General features: G+C 46.9%; 1 protein-coding gene across 1 annotated transcript; it reads right to left on the bottom strand.

The window, feature by feature from the left end:
- Positions 1-6,767: 6,767 nt before the first annotated feature.
- On the bottom strand, positions 6,768-15,703 carry LOC117809734 (the record flags this gene model as incomplete). The annotated part of the gene is given in 4 exon segments (XM_034679203.1): positions 6,768-10,823; positions 12,612-13,502; positions 13,504-14,248; positions 15,562-15,703. Coding segments are annotated over 4 exon segments (1,928 nt in total), but the record flags the coding sequence as incomplete, so codon positions are not given.
- Between the last annotated feature and the right edge of the window lie 1,780 nt (positions 15,704-17,483).

Below are 17,483 nucleotides of genomic sequence, written 5' to 3'. Positions count from 1 at the left end.
CGAGCTGTGATGAGAATAAAAGGAAGCTGAAGACAACAGAAACTCTCTGATCACAAACCTCCTCATGAACTAACTTTATTTCTCTCAGAGTTTCAATCCAAACTCCTCCTCTCGGCTCGTTAAGGAGATAAAGAAGCCTCCTGCTTCTCCTCCTTCTTCTCCTTCTCCTTCAGCAGACAGGAGGAATCTGACCGTCATGCAGAGGTCAAGGTATCTCACTCCTCTTCCTCCTGCTCTCTGAGCATGGAGCCAACTCCTCGTGGAAAGCTGAACACTTCATTATTAGACTGAATATTAAAGACATGTCTGTGATACAGTTCCTCCTGGTCTCATGTCAGATATCCTCATTCTTTATCTTTAAAGAACAGTTCAGTAATCTGGAACCTTCTCTTTCCTCGCTGTAGTTCTTATTCTGATCCATAAACTGCTCCTTGAGCCTCTCTCTATGTGATGCTGCCCTCTAGTGGACGCTTCTGCACATAACAGCTCATTCTATAACACAGTGTTTTATGGGCTCATGGTTGAAAAGGGATGTGACATAAGACCAGGTGATGTTAGTGAATTAAATTCATTTTTACATAAAAATGTGTGAAATATTAAATTATAGAGATAATCACTGAGAGGACATTCAGCCTGAAAACATGTCAGAGTCCTTCAGGTGTCAGAGACCGCCTGCTCTTTAGTTCCTCCTCTCAGGTGTCAGAGACCGTCTTTAGTTCCTCCTCTCAGGTGTCAGAGACCGTTTGCTCTTTAGTTCCTCCTCTCAGGTGTCAGAGACCGTTTGCTCTTTAGTTCCTCCACTCAGGTGACAGAGACCGTCTTTAGTTCCTCCTCTCAGGTGTCAGAGAGCGTCTTTAGTTCCTCCTCTCAGGTGTCAGAGACCGTCTTTAGTTCCTCCCCAGGTATCAGAGAGCGTCTTTAGTTCCTCCTCTCAGGTGTCAGAGACTGTCTTTAGTTCCTCCTCTCAGGTGTCAGAGACCGTCTTTAGTTCCTCCCCAGGTATCAGAGAGCGTCTTTAGTTCCTCCTCTCAGGTGTCAGAGACTGTCTTTAGTTCCTCCTCTCAGGTGTCAGAGACCGTCTTTAGTTCCTCCTCTCAGGTGTCAGAGACCGTCTTTAGTGCCTCCCCAGGTATCAGAGAGCGTCTTTAGTTCCTCCTCTCAGGTGTCAGAGACTGTCTTTAGTTCCTCCTCTCAGGTGTCAGAGACCGTCTTTAGTTCCTCCTCTCAGGTGTCAGAGACCGTCTTTAGTTCCTCCTCTCAGGTGTGTTCACTCAGGGCCTGATTGATCTCTGCACACAGGGTTGTCCTCTCTCACCTGCTGCCATGTTAAACACAGACTCTGTCATTAGTCATATCTTTGAAGAACATTTCATTCTGAAGTGTTTGATAAATCATGATCAGGTAGAGGAAACAATGATAAATACAACCATATTAAAAAAGGTCAGTAAATACCCTCACAGAGAACCTGAGTGTGTTCAGGGTCTGCAGAGAGACCAGTCCATGCAGGACCAGAACCTCAACACATCCAGAACGAGGTGATGCAGGAGGACATGTCTGATGTTCTCTCTCTGAGCATGCACAGATGATCTCCAGAGATCCTGAACCTTTAACTTAAACTGTAACCTCTGACCCGACTCATCAGGTATCAGGAAGTAGATCCTGCAGACCGTCTCTCCAGAGAGACCCTGATGTAAGGAGAGCAGTGCAGTACCCGAGGTGATCATCAGAGGGAGACTCAGACTGAAGGATCCTGTTCCTCACCTCAGTCCTCTGGTTTTATTTCAGGAGCTAAAGATAAATTAAAGTGTTCTACAACATCTCTAGAACCCTTCAGGAGCTCTGAGTCCTCCAGAGGGGTTTGTTCACACGTGTTCTCTCACCTGTCAGACGAGGTGGTAAACATGGGGCTGTGATCGATGAAGCCTCAGTGAGATGTTTCCAACATGATGGAGGACGGAGCAGCAGAGACCGTCACCATGACGACTGTTTTTATACTTATAATAACACAACATGAAAACAGACAATGTGCAGACATCTTAAAAAGATTCTCCTCAGACCCCAGAGTCTTTATTCATCCTGTGTCGCTCTCTCAGGTTCACACCTGTCAGGTGATGTAAACATCATTAACCCCGCCCCCTTGGGAAGTGTCCAGAGAGGACAGCTGAAGGGACAGAGACAGGAGATGTGAGGGACAGAGAGACGAGCAGGAAAGGGTCGAGGCCGGGAGGCGAAGATTCAACTGCTGCAATGAAGAACTAATACTTTGGGATGCATTCACACACAGCTCACTCTGAAATGAGTAAAGCTTTCAGGAGTTCTGTTCATGTGTGGAAACAGTTTATGATAAACAGGATAAACCCAGATTCAGGAGGTAACAGGGAACATTTTATCTTCTTCACAACAATCAGTAAACGTGTCTGCAACATGAGGCCTGATGTTAACACTCCTCATTCACACTCACCTTGTTACTTTGAGATCCTCTCAGCTTCTGCAGCTCTCTCTCTCTCTCTGTGTGTGTGTGTGTGTGTGTGTGTGTGTGTTATTAAACACTGTGTGTGTGAAACAGGCTCAGGAGATAACAGCTGATTATGATAGTCCTCCATCCCTGTCAGACTCTAATGGTCTAATTGTCTGAGTGTGTCTGATAAAGCCGAACAGGAACTATAACACGGTCTCTCACGGTCTCACGGTCTCCCTCAGACCCGTCTTCTTCTTCTTCTCTGTCCTGGTTCAGCAGAGATAAGGTGAGGCCTGGACCCTGGAGATCTCCTGCTGCAGCCTGACGTGACCTCAGCCTCTTTTTAACGTCACTTTTAAAGCCTCAGATTTTTCTCTGCTCTCCTGAAATATGATGATTCAAGATCACCATTCCCAGAGCTGTACGTCAAACCCAACGTCCAGCAGCTAAGAATAGAAGAGTACACAGGGTTTTATATCTCTGCCTCGTCCTCCTCAGTCTTTAACACAGACTGTGCTTCATCTCTGTTTGTGGTTTGAGTTTACAGAAGAATTCTATCTGCAGATCTTTGACCTCATTTATATTAAACCTGCTGATTGTGTTAACAGCATGCAGATATTAAAGCTCACGTTGTTTGACTCCCTCCACCTGTGATCTTTAATATTTAACATGATTTAATGAATCCCGTGTTCCCATGATGCTCTGCTGCAGCCGCAGTGACTCTGTGTGTTGACTCTGTGTGTTGACTCTGTGTGTGTGACCGTGGGTTATTGGAGTGTAAGAAGCCCTCCTCTCTGCAGAGACCATATTGTGACTGCTCGTCATCTCTCGCCTCCTCGTGAAGCCGCTGCTCCCCCGAGGCAGCCGGCCCTTCACAAAGCATTACTCTGAAGTCTGAGGGCCGTTTCTACGATGTCGTTCTGACTCCATCAAGCGTAGCTACGAGGAGCCATGAGTCTGTGTGTGTTTGAGAGCAAAGCATGAGGCTCTTCAAGGAGTGCGGATGATGCAAATGCTCACAAAACTGTTTGACATGAAGTAACAGAGCGCTCTTATTTTGGAGGACAGCTGTGGAGTCTTCTCCTGGAGTGACCCCTCCTGATTCCTGGACTGTGATATGATCTGTAACAAGCTCTGTTCCAAGAAATAAGATCTGATGCTGCTCTGATGCTTTCAAGCAGCGAGGACTGATGATGCATTCAGGTCCTTCACTTCAGTCAGAGTCCAATCAGTGCTTTCATGTGAGACTCCAGTGAAGATGAACCAGCTGTGTTATTTTAAAACTGAGTGTTTAAAGAGGAAGAACGGACGGATGCTCTCTGAACTTCAAATCTTTAAGAATCACTCGACTGTTTCAGCTTTTACTAATCATCGATCTGACTTTCTTTAGAGAGGCAGGAGGTCGTAACCTCAGCACGTATCCTGTCCACACGACAAGGGAAAGGTCAATGTCTCTGTGTAAATGACATGAGCATGCCAGACCAGTAGGTGGCGATGATGTGTAATCAGTCTGTCACATCAGAAACAAAGAGGAACATTGTGAGCATGCAGAGTCAGCGTCTCCTTCAGTTAGCTGCAAACGTAAACAGGGTTATTTAAACTGTGCAGAGCGGTGAGTGTGATTTATTTATCACCTCTCTCACCGAGGAACAAAGAGGAACATTGTGAGCATGCAGAATCAGCATCTTAAACTGAATTTAAACTGTGCAGAGCGTGAATTAAAATCTGTTGAGTGTGATTTATTTATCACCTCTCTCACCGAGGTGAGAACCGAAGATGAAGAACAGAGAGGTGTTCTTCTAAACATCAACTTAAACCTCCCTGCACGAGCACACCTAAACAAACTGGCCCGCCATGTTGGTGCACGCGTATGATGAGGTAACGGCGTCAGCATTTTCCAAAACCCTCGTCCCTGCAGTCCAGACGAAGACGGACAAAACAGAGTTTTCCAAAACCTCCATGTTCCCCGACGTATAGCTCAGTTTGCTTGAGGAGAGGAGGACAACATGTGGAGACAAAAAGACACTGAGACTCTCTGGAAACACACCCCTGCTCCTCAGTCTGTCAGTACAGCGGTTTGTTTTGGGTTCACACCGGTGTAGTGAGACAAAGTGCTGCCTCTCTGTAACTTACTATTTACAGTGAAACTGAGACTCCCTGGAAACAGTCAAACCAAATCACCTCAGCTGAACTAGATGGTTTTTGATAGGTGATGTTTATTTTTGCCTTCATATCAGGAGGGTGACTTTTAGCTCTTGTTTTGGTCTGAACTCACCTCTAACCTTTGACCTCTGCGGTGCGTTCAAGGACTGAACCTGAAGCCTGTGTCCGGGTTGATGACAGTAATCATGCAGACTCCTCAGAGTTATGGTGGTAACGATTTATTGATGTTCAAATGCTACACATAGCACCATGACACGTCAGGGGTCCACAGTAAGAGGTCACTGACACAGGCGGGAACCCCCTGCTGGTTCCTGTCTGAGTGAATACAAAACTGGAGGGCTCAGAGAGGGACACGTATGAGTGGTCGAAGGTTGGATCATATATATATTTATACTCCAAAGATGTCTGTGTTGTTCACGGTGATTGAAGAAATCCTTTATTTCAGAGAAAGAAAAGAATACATTTGAAAACAAGCAGTCCGAGGACACGGGCCCAAACCTCTACACCTGGTCCTGTTAGCATGTTAGCATGTTAGCATGTCAGCTAAAGAAAGAGACTACACTCTCCAACAGTCTACGATCTCAGAAGTATGGCACCGTTTCAGGCTGTCATAGAGTCCAGTGTTTGTGACGAGAGATCTATTTACAGTTATAAAACAAAGAACCAACAGAGGAGTCTGATGTGCTTCAAAAGAGTGCTGGAACAAGTGACTCCACATTAAACTATGTACATACCTGTATTTGTCAAAGCTGCTTTATATACACATCTTTTTTCACATTGTTAATAATAAGTCACATCAATCATATTAAATAGAAGCAAACATTTCTGCTGTAGTAAAAAGAAAGGGGAGAAAGCGTCTGACATGTAACCACGTGTGATTCACAGCTCAACATAAAACATAGAACAGTTATATTATTAATACCATAGTAATGACATTATCCCAACAAATCTCTTTTCAGCATGTCTTCATGATGACTGCATCACCTTCAGTCCTTTGACTATGTACAAGAAACATTCAGACTGAACCCTTCACCAGAGATCTCTCTGCACATTTGGTTTTTCACTGGTCCTCATTCTGCAAGATCCTGAAGATCCTGAAGATCCTGAAGATCCTGAAGCTCCTGAAGCTCCTGAAGCTCCTGAACCTCCTGAAGCTCCTGAAGCTCCTGAAGCTCTGACCTGATCAACTCCAGAGTCTGAAGCTCTGACCTGATCAACTCCAGAGTCTGAAGCTCTGACCTGATCAACTCTAGAGTCTGAAGCTCTGACCTGATCAACTCCAGAGTCTGAAGCTCTGACCTGATCAACTCTAGAGTCTGAAGCTCTGACCTGATCAACTCCAGAGTCTGAAGCTCTGACCTGATCACTCTAGAGTCTGAAGCTCTGACCTGATCAACTCCAGAGTCTGAAGCTCTGACCTGATCAACTCCAGAGTCTGAAGCTCTGACCTGATCAACTCTAGAGTCTGAAGCTCTGACCTGATCAACTCCAGAGTCTGAAGCTCTGACCTGATCAACTCTAGAGTCTGAAGCTCTGACCTGATCAACTCCAGAGTCTGAAGCTCTGACCTGATCAACTCCAGAGTCTGAAGCTCTGACCTGATCAACTCCAGATCCTGAAGCTCTGACCTGATCGACTCCAGAGTCTGAAGCTCTGACCTGATCAACTCTAGAGTCTGAAGCTCTGACCTGATCAACTCTAGAGTCTGAAGCTCTGACCTGATCAACTCCAGAGTCTGAAGCTCTGACCTGATCAACTCTAGAGTCTGAAGCTCTGACCTGATCAACTCTAGAGTCTGCGCCGCGCAGGAGGAAGAGTCCGACACTCAGGGGAACGTCTGTTCTTTATACTGAAATCTTAAATACAGAGAGAATGTTTCATTAAAGGAGGAGAGGTTTATTTGATCACTCTTTAGGATGCTAGGTTATAATCGTTCATTAAGAAAGGCTGAAACGTTCATCTTTATCTGACTCTTCAGATCTTCTGTTTTTCTGCTCTTTACTTTTCAACACTGCAGAAAGATCAAATCCTCCTGAGTGTGTGTTTGTCTCATTACACTTTCTATCATCAACAGTCAGCTGACATGTCCACATATAAAGATAGAAATCTTAATTCAGGATGTGTAAAAATCAGGACTTTGAGATTCTTCTCAGTGTTGCAAAGTTTTCTTTAAATCAGAGTTTTAACATTTTGTCTGTTTCATGTTTTTACAGCAAAGATTCATGAAGATTAGGACGAAGCTCACACATCTGCAACATCAGCAGAGATGAGACGCACAGCTTTGACCACAGGGGGCGCACTCTGATGTCGTGTTCACACGAGACGCGAACGGTCGTGCTATTCGTGCGAATGACTCGCTCAATTGGCGTGTCAAACATCTTCTGTAAATGAGCGCTCAAGATGCGAATATTTGTGGAGGGAGGGAGGGGGGGTTCCCACGCCACAGCAGTCTAATGTCAAGGTTGATCTCGCGGACGTCGAATGGGGAAGCCGGTTATGCTAAAGGGGGCGGAGCTAACTTCACAGAGATAGCTGCACAGATAGAATAAACGTGTCCCATATATTCACGTCTGCATGTCACCGGGTGATCTGCACACTGATTGGAGTTCAGATATTTCAACTCTTGCAAATCATTCAAGCGAATGAATTCGCTTCATTCGCATTGCCAGACGTCTACTCTCGTCTCTACGTTGACTTTACGTGATTCATTCGAATTATTTTATTTGCTTTTGCACCGTTCGAGTTCCTCACTGAAGCTTTAATCCTCATGCATCTGTTCTTTAACTTAATGAATGAAGAGCAGGAACAGGATGAGGACTTTAATCTGTGTGAAGACTAAAACTACATTCAGCAGCTTCTCTGCAGAACCAGACCTCTGCTGGTCCCTTCTGGTTTTAAACTGAGGCGTCTTTTTACTCTGAGCTTCACAGAGTTTAGGACCTCACAGTTCACCTGTTCTGTTTCCTTCAGATCCATGAATACGACCTGATGAGGGAGAGGAGCGGACACTAGACGTCTCCGCCTCGCTGTGTTCCCAGCATGCTTTGCACGTTTGCTTTCCGGAGCGTCTCTCTGGGTTTGTTTTCTGACTAAGATGAACGTTTAGTGGAGATTTTAAACTCTGACTTTAAATAAGAGATGACAGTTCCCCTGACAGGTCGGACTCTTCCTCGGTCTCTGGAGTCTGTGGCTCCGTGTACAGGTTGTGTCTGGAGACTGATTCCACTGATTCCCTGGAGAGAGAGAGAGAGTGTAACCGCTGCTTCTCTACTTAGAGGATGATTTACATTTTCAGCTTTTGTACAAGAGAATGTCTGACACATCGACTTCAAACAATCAAGTATGCTTACTTGCTGCAGGACATGAATAAATACAGACAAATTAAAATGACTTCTTCTACTGGAGGCCGTAAAACTCCAGAAACCCTCCTCAGCTCAACAAAGTCAAAATCAAGATTCAAGTGGAGCGAACAGATGACGCTGACAGATACACTGAAGTGTTTGTGCTTGTGAGGACATTAACCCTTCACCTGAGACGTACCTCAAATTAAAAAACAAACCGGTCCATCAACAGAAACTCTTCATCACCTCCCTGACTGCAGCGCTGCATGGAGTGGGTGCTTGAAATAAAGTGCAGGATATTTCTAGCGTTCATGGTTTAATATCACGGAGACGTACGGACTCATGTCACAGAGGAACCACTGAGAGAGATTACATTCTTATAGCATGACGGAGGAACTAAGAGCTGAAGTCCACCGCCAGGATCAGACCCTGTCCTGACTGATATAGAGTGTGTGTGTGTGTGTGTGTGTGTGTGTGTGTGTGTGTGTGTGTACCATGGTGCGTTCAGATACAAATCACTAACACTGAACACTGAGATCTGACGCTCGTCTGTGTTCGTCCTGTGAGAACATTCATCAACATGTAGAGTCACCCATCTGAGCTTTAACTCTCTGCTTCTCCTGTTTCAGGGCTTACAGCTCATTTTAATGATCATCATGTTCCTGATTATTCTATGATTGATTGTTTTGTTCATGAATAGAATAAAAAGATGAAAGAGTGGGACACCAGACGTCCTCAGATGTTTGAGTTATTTACCTCAGAGTTCAGAGAAGTCTTTAACCTCTTTAAGAGGAGTTGAGGAGATCTTTGTTCTTATTTAAAGTGTTTAACTTGAATTCATAGATTTGATTATTTTAGTTTTTTCTGTTAAACAAACACAAATCAAACTGATCCACGTCTGAGGTCTGTCTCCTGATGTTTATTTTTTTACTTTATATAAAATGAAATTAGTTTTTAATCAACCCAACAGATGATTTATGTTTTAATTGTTTTTATTATTTACTGTATCAATGAAAGAAAATCAAGAGGAGAACATGACAAGCCTGCTCACTTTACTATGTCTTTATGGGACTGACTTCACTTCCACTTTGTGATTGTGTTTGATTTATTTACTGGTGAGTGTTGTTTATTTACTGTTTGTTATGTTATAAGGAGACCTTGAGTGTCCAGAAAGGCGCCTATAAATAAAAAGTATTATTATTATTATGATGATGATGATGATGATGATGAGGTCTCCAGAACCTTTGTTTGTCTGCCTGATTTCTGAAACATAAAAAATAATAGTTTATTTCCCTTAAAGACAAAAGCATGTAAACATGTCTGAACTGATATTATTATTCCATCTCTCTTTTTTCTGTTTTTAAAGTCTGTTTTCAGCAGGTCAGTGGTTCGGTCAGTGGTTAGGTCAGTGTTTCGGTCAGTGGTTCGGTCAGTGTTTCGGTCAGTGGTTAGGTCAGTGGTTCGGTCAGTGGTTCACTCAGATTTAACCTGCTGTATCCCCACTGTTAGGAACTCTCTCCCTCCTGTTGTTTGTTCACTGAATACAAAATGCATCAAGTTTTATTCCATCATCACATTTTGTTTTTGTTTCAGATTAAGATTCTTCTTCTTCTTCTTATTTTAATGTAGAACTCAGAGAAGTGATAAAAACATGATGAACACCTTCAGAGGGTTTGTGTCGTCTTCCTAACTTTTTAAATGTTAATGATTTATATTTATTTCCCTAAAATTAAAGGAAACCAGAATAACTACATTTTTTTTTTAAATTTGTCTGTAAATATATTTTTTCATTTTTTTCTGTATTAAATTTCTTCAGTTTAAACTGAAACTGTAGCTGTAGGTTTTTTTTTTTGCCTCAAAATAAACTCTTTGTTTTTTATTAAGGACACTTCTTCCTCTTTTTAAAATGATTAATAATAAAGTTCATGCTCAACATGCCGGGTGTGTCATGTTCTTCATTTGATTTACCGAAATTCTTTTCTCAATAAATAAAAAGCTGAGACCTGCTGAGCTCAGCGTCCTCAGGGGTTTAGTCTGATTTTAAGATGCTGTCTAAGAGGAGAGTTAAAGCCACAGATCCTCACAGGGGACAGGAAGACAGATCCTCACAGGGGACAGGAAGACAGATCCTCACAGGGGACAGGAAGACAGATCCTCACAGGGGACAGGAAGCAGGAAGTGTTTGGGTTTGTATCTGAATGCAGATGAACGTGTGATTGGAGTTGTATCTGAATGCAGATGAACGTGTGATTGGAGTTGTATCTGAAAGCAGATGAACGTGTGTTTGGAGTTGTATCTGAAAGCAGGTGAAAGTGTCTTCTCTCCATGTCTTCTCTCCATGTCTTCTCTCCATGTCTTCTCTCCATGTCTTCTCTCCATGTCTTCTCTCCATGTCTTCTCTCCATGTCTTCTCTCCATGTCTTCTCTCCATGTCTTCTCTCTGTGTCTCTTTAAATAAACTCCTCTCTCCACTCTCGACTGCATTATTGTAAACAAAGGACTCATATGATAATATGACTTGAAACACGACACATTGACCCCGCCCCCTCCCGACAGACGAACAAATAAAAAGGACAAACTGAGAGAAACATTAGGCCTACGTTAATTCCGCTTTGTTTGTGGTCTAGACGTATAAGGCTGGTCCAGTCATCGCCAGAGAGCTCTCTGGACTTGAACAGAGTCCTGCTGCGTGACTGATCCTGGTCAGCTGGTCAGAGGTAGAAACCGGTGGCTGGGGGGTCGGGGAGGCTGGACAGAGGCTCAGGGACCGGCATCTGCACAGCAGGGGGCGCCGCTCCGTTCATGTTAGGCAGAGCGCAGCCGCCCGGGTAAGAGGTGTTCAGGATGCAGCCGTTCTCCGTCTGCAGGGGGAGGGAGGGAGGGAGGGAGGGAGAGAGAGGGAGAGAGAGGGAGGAGGGGCATCATGACTTTAGCTTTAGGTTTCAGTTGCAGCACGTATAGAAAAAGTGTAATTATCCTTTAATCCTGTGTGTGAAATATTTCCCTAAATGTAAACATGCATCCATTTCCCCCAGTCTTCAGTTTGTATTTTTTATAAACTTTAAATAAGTTTCTGTTTCCTGTTTTATATCATTAGTCTTTCTTTTTGAGTTTTTCACTTCAAACTTCTGAAACCTTTGGAGTCTGAGGACTTCACTCTGTGGAAACATGGACACATTACTTTGTGTTGATCTGTTGTCCGGGACATCTCTCACACTCTCTCCTGTCCGTCTCTCTGCAGCTTAAAGACCGAGGTACCATCTTTACAGCTGTTAGCATCATTAATCAGATTCATATTTTAGACCTTCATGTCTTCACTTGAACAGGAAAGCTTCAGAGAGGCAGGACATGTGGGGTGAGAGTCAGGGGGACCTGCACTGAATCCTGCCAGGACCAAGAATCAATCCTGGAACCAGACCAGAGCGCCTCCTCTACCAACTGAGCCAACACGTTGAGCCACAGCTCTCGAGCTCTTGGTCAGAGATGGTTCTTTAACATCCTTATAATATAAAAATACACTAAAGCACCAAAACAACATCTTCTGACACACCTCCAGTGATCGATGAAAGGAGGGATCCATAAATATCACCACATCTAAAGGTGTGTTTGAGTTCAGTCTGTAAATGTCGCCGCTGTCTGCTTAATAAGATTTAAGATATCACGTCTGAAGAGCTGACGGGTCGCCCTGCAGGACGCACAGTGTGACGTTCAGTCTGACCATCAGAGGAAAGGTCAGAGAGGGAACCGAGATCAGAACCACTCATCTTCAGAGAGGAACCAAAATCAGAACCACTCATCTTCAGAGAGGAACCAAGATCAGAACCACTCATCTTCAGAGAGGAACCAAGATCAGAACCACTCATCTTCAGAGAGGAACCAAGATCAGAACCACTCATCTTCAGAGAGGAACCAAGATCAGAACCACTCATCTTCAGAGAGGAACCAAGATCAGAACCACTCATCTTCAGAGAGGGAACCAAGATCAGAACCACTCATCTTCAGAGAGGAACCAAGATCAGAACCACTCATCTTCAGAGAGGAACCAAAATCAGAACCACTCATCTTCAGAGAGGAACCAAAATCAGAACCACTCATCTTCAGAGAGGGAACCAAAATCAGAACCACTCATCTTCAGAGAGGGAACCAAAATCAGAACCACTCATCTTCAGAGAGGAACCAAGATCAGAACCACTCATCTTCAGAGAGGGAACCAAGATCAGAACCACTCATCTTCAGAGAGGAACTAAAATCAGAACCACTCATCTTCAGAGAGGGAACCAAGATCAGAACCACTCATCTTCAGAGAGGAACTAAAATCAGAACCACTCATCTTCAGAGAGGCGTGCAGAACGTCTGATCACAGGAACGTCTGATCACAAGAACGTCTGATCACAGGAACGTCTGATCACAGGAACGTCTGATCACAGGAACGTCTGATCACAGGAACGTCTGATCACAGGAACTAAATATCTAATATCTTAAAGGATCCCTCTTTATAAACACAGAAGCTGCAGATCCCTTCCATCCTGCCTCCTGCTCTTTAAATAAAGTTCTGAGAACGACACAGAGACAGTAACGACTTGATAAATAAATCAGTTTGTCCTTCAGAGTAAGGTTCTGAAGGACACCTTTAGGTTCTGCAGCCTCACCTTACTGGGACTGCTGTCGTGAGGGATCTCGGAGGTCACCACGCCGTAGTGGTCCCGCTGCCGGCATGGCTTGCTCACTCCCAGGATCTGCTCCAGGGAGGCGTTGGGCGGAGGGCACTGCGACAGGCTGGAGATGACCTGAACCAAAGGGACCGGGATCTGCTCCTGCAGCCGTTTATGGTTCATCCCCTGGAAGGAGGACACCGTGGACTCGGCCACTCGCCCCTGTCCGTTCCTCCCAAACATACTACTTCCATTCAGAGAGTAATCCGCATTGTCAATCTCAGGCATGCTATAATCCATGCAGGAATCTAGTGAGGTGTTGGTCAGAGGTTTTTGGCTGTTATCGAGGCTGCTGCCCAGACTCTCGCTGAACCCAAAGTCCTGCCACTGAGAGTTCCCTGCAGGATGCTCTGTGCCGGACAGACCGCAGAGTCCGTTGAGGTTGGTTGCCTTCTGTTTGGCATGGCACTGCTGTGAGAGGTGGTTCTGCATCCTGGGAGGAAGCTGCTGCGTCTGAAGGAAACGTGGGTGTGGGTGTGGGTGTGGGTGTGGGTGTGGCGGCGGCGGCTGATGCACGCTGCTGTCCAGATCCGAGGCCTTCCCGTTGAAGAAAGTCTGTTGTGTGTTGAAGTGGTCCACCTGAATCCCTGCACTGGAGAGGATGTCCTGTGGCGTCCACTGCCCGTTGGGGAGGGTCTGGTTCTGGCTCAGCGGGTCTCCGTTGACCCTGGAGTTGGTCATACGGTCGGTCTGCTGGCTCCAGCTGTGTGACACCTTCCCCGGTCGCATGCTGAGGTGCTGCTGCATCTGCTGAGAGAGCTGGACGATGGGCGCCTGCCCCACCAGGGCCGGCTTATGGTGAGGAAACTGCATTTGAACATTAGGGTCCTGGGGGGGGGTTACTTTCAGAGCCGGACGCCGTGCTGGCTGTGGCTGAGGAGGTGCTGGGGGGCGCCTGTCCCCCGTGGTCCGAGGACTCGGTCTTGCCCTCGATGGAGTCGTAGATGTATGAGAGGATCTCGTCGTTGGTCAGCAGGTCGTCCAGCGTGGGAACTCGCTCAGGATCCATCTCCACTCGGATCATCCGCTCGTCCAACAGGAGCAGCTCCAGGTCCTCAGCACTCAGACCCAGACCCTCCAGAGCCCCGAACAGTTCCCCGTTTGAACACCCTCCCTCGTCCGAGTCCACCACCCCGTGGCCTTCCAGCGAGAGCGAGTCCAGGGTGGCCAGCAGCGGGTCGAAGCTCGTGCCGGGCTCCCCCATGCTGGGACCCAACAGGCCGTTGCTGGGCTCGCCCCAGCTCCTGTGCAGGCGGGGCGGTTCAGACTCAGAGAAGCCCATTTGGTCTTCAAAGAAGCTGCTAAATGACATTTTGGGCTCCAGGGCCGGCTGGCACACATACACTGATTCATCCTGACTCATCAGAGCCCCCAGAAGAGAGCCGGGGTCAAGACCGTCCCTGACCAGCCTGTCGGTCCGACTCTTCTTCGACTTGCTGCCGTTTTTCTCCGTGCTGCCGTCCCTGAAGCCGGCGATGGGATGGTTGGACTGGTAGAGCAGGGCCTCACCTGTGGCGTAGGTGAAGGGGAGGTGCATGGAGCGCTTACGCAGGTGTTCCCCGCCCTCTTCATCCCTGAGGAGACAGAAACCATGGTTACTCTCTGAGACTTCACAGATCACAGCGGCGGGCTCTTACCTTCTAAAGACGTCAGAGTAACTCAACATGTTCACATGTCTCAGTGTCTGACTCTGAACCTCTCTGAACCTCTCTGAACCTCTCTGAACCCCTCTGAACCTCTCTGAACCTCTCTGAACCCCTCTGAACCTCTCTGAACCTCTCTGAACCTGTGTGAACCTCTCTGAACCTCTCTGAACCTCTCTGAACCTGTGTGAACCTCTCTGAACCTCTCTGAAACTCTCTGAACCCCTCTGAACCTGTGTGAACCTCTCTGAACCTCTCTGAACCTCTCTGAACCTCTCTGAACCTCTCTGAACCTCTCTGAACCTCTCTGAACCTCTCTGAACCTCTCTGAAACTCTCTGAACCTCTCTGAACCTCTCTGAACCTCTCTGAAACTCTCTGAACCTCTCTGAACCTCTCTGAACATGTGTGAACCTCTCTGAACCTCTCTGAACCTCTCTGAACCTCTCTGAACCTCTCTGAACCTCTCTGAACCTCTCTGAACCTGTGTGAACCTCTCTGAACCTCTCTGAACCTCTCTGAACCTCTCTGAACCTGTGTGAACCTCTCTGAACCTCTCTGAACCTGTGTGAACCTCTCTGAACCTCTCTGAACCTCTCTGAACCTGTGTGAACCTCTCTGAACCTCTCTGAACCTGTGTGAACCTCTCTGAACCTCTCTGAACCTCTCTGAACCTCTCTGAACCTCTCTGAACCTGTGTGAACCTCTCTGAACCCCTCTGAACCTCTCTGAACCTCTCTGAACCTCTCTGAACCTGTGTGAACCTCTCTGAACCTGTCTGAACCTCTCTGAACCTCTCTGAACCTCTCTGAACCCCTCTGAACCTCTCTGAACCCCTCTGAACCCCTCTGAACCTCTCTAAACCTCTCTGAACCTCTCTGAACCTCTCTGAACCTCTCTGAACCTCTCTGAACCTGTGTGAACCTCTCTGAACCTCTCTGAACCTCTCTGAACCTCTCTGAACCTCTCTGAACCTCTCTGAACCTGTGTGAACCTCTCTGAAACTCTCTGAACCTCTCTGAACCTCTCTGAACCTCTCTGAACCTCTCTGAACCTGTGTGAACCTGTGTGAACCTCTCTGAACCCCTCTGAACCTCTCTGAGCTCTCTGAGCTCTCTGAGCTCTCTGCAGGACTCAGATACATCTCTCTCTTTATAATCTTTAAACACAAACAGGAAGTCTCACTGCATGCTTCCTGTCTCTGAGTGAGACTTGTCTCATTAATACAGAACAACAGAAACGTACAGGAGAGGCCTCTGGGTGGCGATGATGTAGTCTGGTTTGCCGTTCTTGTACACCAGCCTGGCGTTGGCCTGGACCCACTTCCAGCGGTTCTCCTTGGTGAGGAGCCTGAACACGGTCAGACCGCTCTCCCCGGTCTTCATCACTGCAGAGACACAGACACAGTCATCATCACTGAGACGTACTACAGCTGTACTTCAGAGGAGAACTTCAAATCTGTGGATGCATGGAGCATGCTACGTGTGTGTGTGTGTGTGTGTGTGTGTGTGTGTGTGTGTGTGTGTGTGTGTATGTATGTGTGTGTATGTGTGTGTGTGTATGTGTGTGTATGTGTGTGTGTGTATGTGTGTGTGTGTGTGTGTGTGTGTGTGTGTATGTGTGTGTGTATATATGTGTGTGTGTGTGTGTGTGTGTGTGTGTGTGTGTGTGTGTGTGTGTGTGTGTGTGTGTGTGTGTGTGTGTGTGTGTGTGTGTGTGTGTGGATCATCTCTGAGGCCTCCCTCACTCAGTGGATTTGTCCTATCCTCTGGCAGCTCTGCTCTGTTACTCAATCTGCTCCGTAATCCAGCAGGATTACTTATGAAAGCTGTCTGAACTCTCTGACCACGCTGGAAGAGAAGTCCTCCACTTTCCTGACGGCCCGGCTCTACAACATCAACACGACGCTCGCTGCATCAACAAACCACCATCTCTCTTTATCTAACACTGAAACACTGAGTCCAGTCTGAACTCTGCAGGTCTGAATAAACTGGACCTGTCAGAGTCTGATCCTTAACAAGTCTTTGACATCGTGACAGGCTGTCCTGAATGATTAGACGTGTGAACTTCGTTTAGAAGACAATAACTGACGAGCTTTAGTTCGTTTTGAAGTGAGCAAAGATGGAAACCATGTCTTTGCATAGAACTTCTTGACTCAAGCAGGGTTGCACACTTTTGCTTTTATAAACCTGCACATGTTTTGTGCAAACCTGTGACCCCTGAGGAGGAGGAGGAGGAGGAGGAGGAGGACATGGAGGAGGAGGAGGAGGAGGAAGAGGAGGAGGAGGAAGAAGAAGAAGGAGGAAGAAGAGGAGGAGGAAGAGGAGGAAGAAGAGGAGGAGGAGGAGGAGGAGGAGGAGGAGGAGGAGGAAGAGGAGATGGAGGAGGTGGAGGAGAAGGAGAAGGAGGAAGAAGAGGAGGAGGAAGAGTAGGAAGAAGAGGAGAAGGAGGAGGAGGAGGAGGAGGAGGAGGAGGAGGAGGAGGAGGAGGAGGAGGAGGAGGAAGAAGACGAGGAGGAGGAGGAGGAGGAGGGGGAAGAAGAAGAAGAGGAGGAGGAGGAGGAGGAAGAAGAAGAGGAGGAGGAGGAGGAAGAGGAGGAGTAAGAAGAGGAGGAGGAGGAGGAAGAGGAGGAGGAGGAAGAGGAGATGGAGTAGGAGGAGGAGGAGGAGATGGAGTAGGAGGAGGAGGAGGAGAAGGAGGAAGAGGAGGAGGAGGAATAAGAAGAAGAGGAGGAGGAGGAGGAGGAATAAGAAGAAGAGGAGGAGGAGGAGGAGGAGGAAGAAGAGGAGGAGGAGGAGGAGGAAGAAGAGGAGGAGGAGGAGGAGGAGGAGGAGGAGGAGGAGGAGGAAGAGGAGGAGGAGGAAGAAGAAGAGGAGGAGGAGGAGGAGGAGGGGGAAGAAGAAGAAGAGGAGGAGGAGGAGGAGGAAGAAGAAGAGGAGGAGGAGGAGGAAGAGGAGGAGTAAGAAGAGGAGGAGGAGGAGGAAGAGGAGGAGGAGGAAGAGGAGATGGAGTAGGAGGAGGAGGAGGAGATGGAGTAGGAGGAGGAGGAGGAGAAGGAGGAAGAGGAGAGGGAGGAATAAGAAGAAGAGGAGGAGGAGGAGAAGAAGAGGAGGAGGAGAAGAGGAAGAAGAGGAGGAGGAGGAGGAGGAGGAGGAGGAGGAGGAGGA

This window comes from Notolabrus celidotus, unplaced genomic scaffold (assembly GCF_009762535.1).
Source record: "Notolabrus celidotus isolate fNotCel1 unplaced genomic scaffold, fNotCel1.pri scaffold_385_arrow_ctg1, whole genome shotgun sequence".
NCBI lineage: Eukaryota > Metazoa > Chordata > Actinopteri > Labriformes > Labridae > Notolabrus > Notolabrus celidotus.
Note: the sequence above shows the minus strand (reverse complement) of the source record. Positions and strands in the feature narration are given on the sequence as shown.